This window comes from Megascapheus bottae, chromosome 12, assembly GCF_031878675.1.
Source record: "Megascapheus bottae isolate mThoBot1 chromosome 12, mThoBot2.hap1, whole genome shotgun sequence".
In the NCBI taxonomy this organism is placed as follows: domain Eukaryota; kingdom Metazoa; phylum Chordata; class Mammalia; order Rodentia; family Geomyidae; genus Megascapheus; species Megascapheus bottae.
Window position 1 is genome coordinate 6,648,980 of NC_143520.1, and position 7,589 is coordinate 6,656,568.

A 7,589-nucleotide genomic window follows, 5' to 3' on the forward strand; every position below is an offset into this window, starting at 1 on the left:
TAAATGCCCTATCTAAATGCATGTACACAAATGTCATGATGAAAACTTTTACTATGCAGAACTTATCATATGCCAATTTAAAAAACTTTCAAAATGAACAATCACGTATGGTTCAAACTTATGACTTTCTACTGAAAGGCAGAGATTTCTGCTACAATGAAATTATTTTTGTTTTTCCTTCCAAGAAGATCCATTTACCTGCATAAGTACCCAGGTACAGTATGTAGTACTTCATTCCTCTGAATAGCCCCTTTTGGTGAGCAGAAATAGTGTCCCATCTGTCACATATCTTGTACCTAATAATCTTCTACCTGTGAATTTTTATTTGATTCCACTACTGAGGCTTGAAGTGGGGATCTTGGAACTCTCTTGCCTTTTTTCTCTAGGCTGTTGTTCTGCCACTTGAGGTACAGCTCCACTTCTGGCTTTTTGGTGCATAATTGAACATTAGAGGCCCATACACTGTTCTCCCAGGCTGGCTTTGAACCCCGATCCCCAGGATTCCGAGTGGGAGCCACCACTGCGCAGTTAATTTCCAGGTATTCCTGGAGCTGTGTTTTCACCAACGCTGACGATCATGAGTTCACATTTGAATGAATCACTGAAGATGTCAAACGGATGGGCACGCTGCCGGACATTTGCTAACCTGTAGGAAGCACGCTGGACAGGACGCCCTCGGGATGTTACACATAACCCCGGCCACTCCTTCCATGCCCTTCTGCAGAGGAAGTGGACAGCACGCACTTCCGTTTCCGGCTGGCTTGTTGCCTTGGAAACAGTCACGAGCAACCATCTTGGCGGTTATGGCGGGGCTGGGCAGCGCGCAGGTCCCCGACGGGGAGTTCACGGCCGTGGTGTACAGGCTCATCCGCGATGCCCGCTACGCGGAGGCCGCGCAGCTGCTCGGCGCAGAGCTGCAGCGCAGCCCCAAGAGCCGCGCAGGCCTCTCCCTGCTCGGCTACTGCTACTACCGCCTGCAGGAGTTCGCCCTGGCCGCAGAGTGCTACGAGCAGCTGGGCCACCTCTACCCCGACATGGAGCAGTACCGCCTGTACCAGGCCCAGGCCCTGTACAAGGCCTGCCTCTACCCAGAGGCCACCCGCGTCGCCTTCCTGCTCCTCGACAACCCTGCCTACCACAGCCGGGTCCTCCGCCTGCAGGCGGCCATCAAGTACAGTGAGGGGGACCTGCCCGGGGCCAGGAGCCTGGTGGAGCAGCTGCTGGGTGGGGAGGCCGGGGAGGAGGGAGGGGGCGAGCATGACCCTGACGGCCAGGTCAACCTGGGCTGTTTGCTCTACAAGGAGGGACACTATGAAGCTGCCTGCTCCAAGTTCTTTGGGGCCCTGCAGGCCTCAGGCTACCAGCCTGACGTATCCTACAACCTGGCACTTGCATGTTACAGCAATAGGCACTATGCCCCTGCTCTGAAACACATCGCCAATATCATCGAGCGTGGCATTCGTCAGCACCCAGAGCTGGGCGTGGGCATGACCACTGAGGGCATTGATGTTCGCAGTGTAGGCAACACCTCAGTCCTCCACCAGACTGCTCTGGTAGAAGCCTTCAACCTCAAGGCAGCCATCGAATATCAGCTGAAAAACTTTGAGGCTGCTCAAGAAGCCCTCACTGACATGCCCCCCAGGGCAGAGGAAGAGTTAGACCCTGTGACCCTGCACAACCAGGCACTCATGAACATGGACACCAGGCCTACAGAGGGCTTTGAAAAGCTACAGTTTTTGCTCCAACAGAATCCCTTTCCCCCAGAGACCTTTGGCAACCTCTTACTGCTCTACTGTAAATATGAGTATTTTGATCTGGCAGCAGATGTCCTGGCAGAGAATGCCCATTTGACTTACAAGTTCCTCACACCCTACCTCTATGACTTCTTGGATGCAATGATCACTTGCCAGACAGCTCCAGAAGAGGCTTTCATTAAGCTTGATGGACTGGCAGGGATGCTGACTGAACAGCTCCGAAGACTTACCAAACAAGTTCAAGAAGCAAGGCACAACAGAGATGATGACATTGTCATAAAAGCAGTGAATGAATATGATGACGCTCTTGAGAAATACATTCCTGTGTTGATGGCCCAGGCAAAAATCTACTGGAACCTTGAAAATTATTCAATGGTGGAGAAGATCTTCCGCAAGTCCGTAGAATTCTGTAATGACCATGATGTGTGGAAGTTGAACGTGGCTCATGTTCTTTTCATGCAGGAAAACAAATACAAAGAAGCCATTGGTTTCTATGAGCCCATAGTGAAGAAGCACTATGATAATATCCTGAATGTCAGTGCTGTTGTGTTAGCCAACCTCTGTGTTTCCTATATTATGACCAGTCAGAATGAGGAAGCTGAGGAATTAATGAGGAAGATTGAAAAGGAAGAAGAACACTTGTCCTATGGTGACCCAGACAAGAAAATCTACCATCTCTGCATTGTGAATCTGGTGATAGGAACACTTTATTGTGCCAAAGGAAATTATGACTTTGGAATTTCTCGAGTTATCAAAAGCTTGGAACCTTACAATAAAAAGCTAGGAACTGATACTTGGTATTATGCCAAAAGGTGCTTCCTGTCCTTACTAGAGAACATGTCAAAGCATACAATCATGCTTCGTGACTGTGTTATTCAGGAATGTGTCCAGTTTCTTGAACACTGTGAAGTTTTTGGCAGAAATGTACCTGCTGTTATAGAACAACCACTGGAACAAGAAAGAATGCATACTGGAAAGAATACGGTCACATATGAATCCAGACAGTTACAAGGATTGATTTTTGAGATTATAGGGTGGAATATGTAGTTATAACTGATAATGGCTGTCATCAAAAGTCTACAGGTCACTCTTTTCAAGTTAAATTTATACTTGACATATTTATATTTGTTTTGTGTGTAAAGCTATACATTTAACATTGTAATAGCAAATTGTTCAAGCTTCTTTTCCACTTCATTTCTGTAGGTAAGGATTGAACTGTGCATTGAGACACTTATTATTTCTGCTTGTGACGATCACCAGATCAGGCCTATGAGTAACATTTGCTCTAGTCAGATCTTTTTATAAGCAAGTAACACTAAATAGTTACTGAAATTTCAGCTGTGTGAGGTTTAAAAGATATTGGAATTAGCCAATAAATGCCTGGAGTTGGGTATACTTCCTAGTCCTGTGGTATCTGGTACGTTGAGGGTTTCTAGCCACATCTGGACCTTTGTTCAGTCAGCAAACAAGGGCAGGTTTTATCCATCTCAGACTGTGCTGCTCAATAAATCTGTTAACCATATGCCTCTGTTTGGTTGTTTTTCATTTCTTTCTGCATCTCAACATAGACCAAAGCCCAAAGCCTCTTTAAGATTACTATTATAAGCAATAAAACCATTTTTCTAGTTATGAGATTGGGCCGGTACCCTAATTTTTCTTTTAGTTTTACAATTAACAATTTTCATTTTCTGCTTTTAGATTTCCGTAAGTATTTTTCTGTGACTACTGACCCATACATTTTAGAAGCTTTCCAATGTTTACAGAGTAGGAAACAAGATGCACTGGGCTGAGAATGACAAAATGGATATCTAAGTTCCAGAGCCCCTGCTGTTAGTAGGCCTTGAGAAGTTCATTTACTCTGGAGTCTTACATCGTGATCATGTGAACTGTTTGATGCTCTTGACTTTTGGCTATGATGGCTGGATCTGTAAAAACCCAAAGAAAAGAAACTTACCTTTCCTCTATTATAATTTGGATAGAGTATTCAGGCACAAAATGGAAAATATAACTGTATTTCAAAAGAATGTTTTCTGGTCTAGAGCAAATATTAACTCCTAAGATCATTTTCTATCTTATTTTTGTGTATTATATCTATTATGAAGAAATTTGAGTTTTTGTCTTTTTGTTGGTGGTGGTGGTGGTAGTGGTTGTGGGGCTTGAACTCGGGGCCTTGACATTGTCCTGGAGTTCTTTCACTCAAGATTAGTACTCTACCACTTTGACCCACAGTTCCAGTTCTTAACAGGCTTTCCTACCTGGGCTGTCTTTGAACTGTGATCCTCAGATCTCAGCCTCATGAGTAGCTAGGATTATAAGCATGAGCCACCAGCACCCAGCTGAGTTTTTGTCTTTTTACTCAGGATTTTTGTTTACCACTTTTGCTAGGATGTGTAAAAGCTAGTCCTGTTCTTTACTATGGTCATGCATAAAATAGGCATTTTTAATATTTAGGAACAGTAAAATTCTTTTAACTTCTTTTAGTGGATCTAAAAAGGTATATTTTTACTGAATAGTGGGAGCTTTGTCTTTTATTTCTTCCTCCAAATGATAAACCACCTTTCAGATCTGGAGTACTATTGATAGGCTATTATAATATGCATTTCCCCACTATTATTCTTAGTCTTTCCTGCCCTAAAGGTAAAGGCCTCAAGTTGCCAATCTGCCAGAAGCTTGAAAACAGAGTAACAGGTAAAGTGAAGCAATAATGGTGATTTAGCTGTGTCATTTACTCCACAACCCTCCTTGGATTCCCTTCTTGTCCAAATCTTAGCAGTTAATCAAATGTCAATTGCTATTAACAGAACAGAAATAATGAATAGCACACTAGAAGTAACAGATGCCAGAGCCATTTCTGTAACCAACTCACCAAATCAAATAATCAGTCCTTACCCTTGTTTTATTTAATAAGAGGAAGAGAGGTCATACAGACTTTCCAAAAGGACAAAGCCACCTAGAACAGGAAGACAGTCTTCTGTTTATACAGCATTCTCTTGGAGTGATTTTTCTTTTTCTGCCTTCAAAATGTTGAAGAGATAGTGGTGTTTATTGCTGCAGAATGTATCACAAGATAAGAAATGAAAAATCTTTCTTACCAACTCGCTTTTCTTTCCCATTTTATCGTCTCTGTCAATTATAGGTATACTTCTTTGATAGCTGGCCGCTGTATCCACAACCAAATACTCAAAAATGCATACCAGTCTTTTAACAGTGTCAGGCAAACTAGCCCTATGATTATCAAGGACTCTAGAAACGTTTTAACCATGTAATTCTACAAATTGAAATAGCATTTCCCCCCCAAAAAAGTTACTCTGAAATTGATAATAATCAGAAATAATTTTAACGGGACTCATCAAAACCACTGGAGCTATATAATTCGTGGAATACAGTGAACTTTATATTTGCAATAACTTCATCCTTTTAAATTTTTTTGTTGATTGTGGGACTTGAACTCTGGGCCTGAGTGTTGTCCTAGAGCTCTTGGGCTCAAGGCTACCACCCTACCCTTTGAGCCACAGTGCCACTTCCAGTTCTCTGGTGGTTAATTGGAGATAAGAGTCTCACAGACTTTAATGTCTGGGCTGGCTTTGAACCATGATTCTCAGATCTCAGCCTCCTGAGCAGCTAGGATTATAGGTGTGAGCCACCATGCCCAGCTTTTTTATCTTTTCCTTTTTTTGCCAGTCTTGGTCCTTGAACTCAGGGCCTGAGCACTGTCCTTGGGTTTTCTCAAGGCTAGAGCTCTACCACTTGGGCGACAGCACCACTTCCGGCTTTTTTTCTATGTATGTGGTACCAAGGAATCAAATCTGGATCTTCATGCATGCTTGGCAAGCACTCTACCACTAGGCCAAACTCCCGGCCCCGTGCCCAGCTTTTTAAAAATATTTTGATGTCAATAGAAAAATGGTAAAAGATACCATCAAGATAAAAAATATTTTTATTATTTAAAGTGATCTGTGATATTAGAAATTAAACATTCAACTCTAGAGAATACTGAATGTTTCTGTTTCTATAAGAAAACAGTTCAAGGCATCAGCCCAAAGTGGTTGATTTATTCTCCATAGGTACAGTGTTTAATATTCTCTTGGGAGCTAATCTGTGCACAGAGATTATTTTTGAATCTGCTAATAATTGTAGTTCCTTTGATTGTTTAAGTAAATCATCTCCCTTGGATTTAGTCCAAGATTGATCTACTGCATACTAAATCTTCCCTGCAACATCATAACGTGTATGTGTTAGAAAAGGAATTGTCCTTAAGGGAAAAATTATTAGAAGATAGATTTGTGTGTATTTCTAGCACAAAAGAAGCATTTGTGAGTTTAAAAGCTGCTAATAAATTCATTGTAAATATTACTGGGTAAATATATAAAATGAAACCAACTTCTTGTTCAAAAGTGATATTTGCGTGTTTGTGAAATTAAGCACATCATTATCAATGACTGAATACCTTAATGTAAAATGATAGTTAAAATTGCAGCAAACAAATAGGATCTTAAAATGAAAAAAAAGTGTTTATTTCTATTCGTATGTTTCACTTGTTTTATTAGCATGAGTAAATAAGGACACATGACTAAGTTTGGCCAGCAATCGTAGTAGCTACTATTTAAAAAAAAAAAAAAAGGGTTTACAAACCCTTAAGATCTTGTTAAGACTCAGCAGGAAATTACTAGCTGGTTAGTTTTACTAGTAAGAATCTGGTCTTTGAAAAGCATAACCTCTTCATCCTAGCTTAAAAAAAAATAGCCAAAGTCATATCCTATAGTTTATTCACTTCGTATGTGCCAAGGTTTAGGAATATAAAATATGTTTTCCATTTATAAGTCAGGAAATAGGTATAGCAAGAGATAGTCCCATCCAGTACTGTAAAACAAGACATTTTTAGTAATTAGACCACAACAGAAACACTTCACTGATAAAGATTCTGTACAGTGCAATTAAACAACCATGTCCCGTTATTTTATGTGTTTATAAGAAAATGAAAAGCCCTTACTCTAGTTAATACAGGATTTTTCTTTCGATATCTTTTACTTTTGTACTGAGTCAGTGACATTGAACTGGTTTTTGTTTTTGTTTTTTGTGGGTCATGGGGCTTGAACTCTGGGCCTGGGCACTGTCCCTGGCTCAAGGCTACCACCCTACCCCTGGGCTTGGGTATTATCCCTGAGCTCTTCAGCTCAAGGCTACCACCCATGGAGCCACAGCCCGACCTCCCACTTTCTAGTGATTAAGTGGAGATAAGAGTCTCTTGGTCTTTAGTGCCCAGACTGGCTTTGAACGTTGATCCTCAGATCTCAGCCTCCTGAGTTGTTAGGATTACAGGGTGTGAGCCACCATGCCCGGCTCCATTGAACTGTTTCAACAGAATACCAAAGGCCTGAAGAGAGCAATGCATTATTTAACTGAGATGATGAACAGTTTCAAAAGTTCTTGATAATATGTGTAAGATAGTTAATTAAATGATTGGAAAAATCATAAATATTCTAGGAATAATCATAAATATAACCTTTTATAACATTGTTAGGTGTGACCTAAATAGATTTTTGGAATTACAAGTGGGCTGTTAAAGGCACACATGTCAATTTTATCAACAAGTAGAGACTAAACAATGAGGACTCCCTCATTTCTGAAACCCTAAAATTGGGTCTTAGATGAATTTCATTTGTCCACTACCACAGAGCTAAGTACTAGCAATCGTGTTAAAATCCTGGCTTCTGGCTCAATTGTCAATGCTTTTCACATAATTCTCCTCTTATGTAGGTTGTGTTTTATCATAAATCATTCTATCACACTTGACATAATACTTGAAACTTCTTTTTCTAAAGCTATGACTTTGAC

General features: G+C 41.1%; 1 protein-coding gene across 1 annotated transcript; it reads left to right on the forward strand.

Moving 5' to 3' along the window:
• Positions 1 to 779: 779 nt before the first annotated feature.
• LOC150056142 (intraflagellar transport protein 70A2) lies at positions 780 to 3,276 on the forward strand. The gene has a single exon (XM_090342570.1). It carries the CDS (start codon positions 804 to 806, stop codon positions 2,799 to 2,801), a length of 1,998 nt encoding a protein of 665 aa, XP_090198696.1. The 5' UTR covers positions 780 to 803; the 3' UTR covers positions 2,802 to 3,276.
• The last annotated feature ends 4,313 nt before the right edge of the window (positions 3,277 to 7,589 follow it).

Excerpts from the sequence above, each read along its gene's own strand:
- LOC150056142 (XM_090342570.1), top strand. The coding sequence starts at position 804 with ATGGCGGGGCTGGGCAGCGCGCAGGTCCCCGACGGGGAGTTCACGGCC.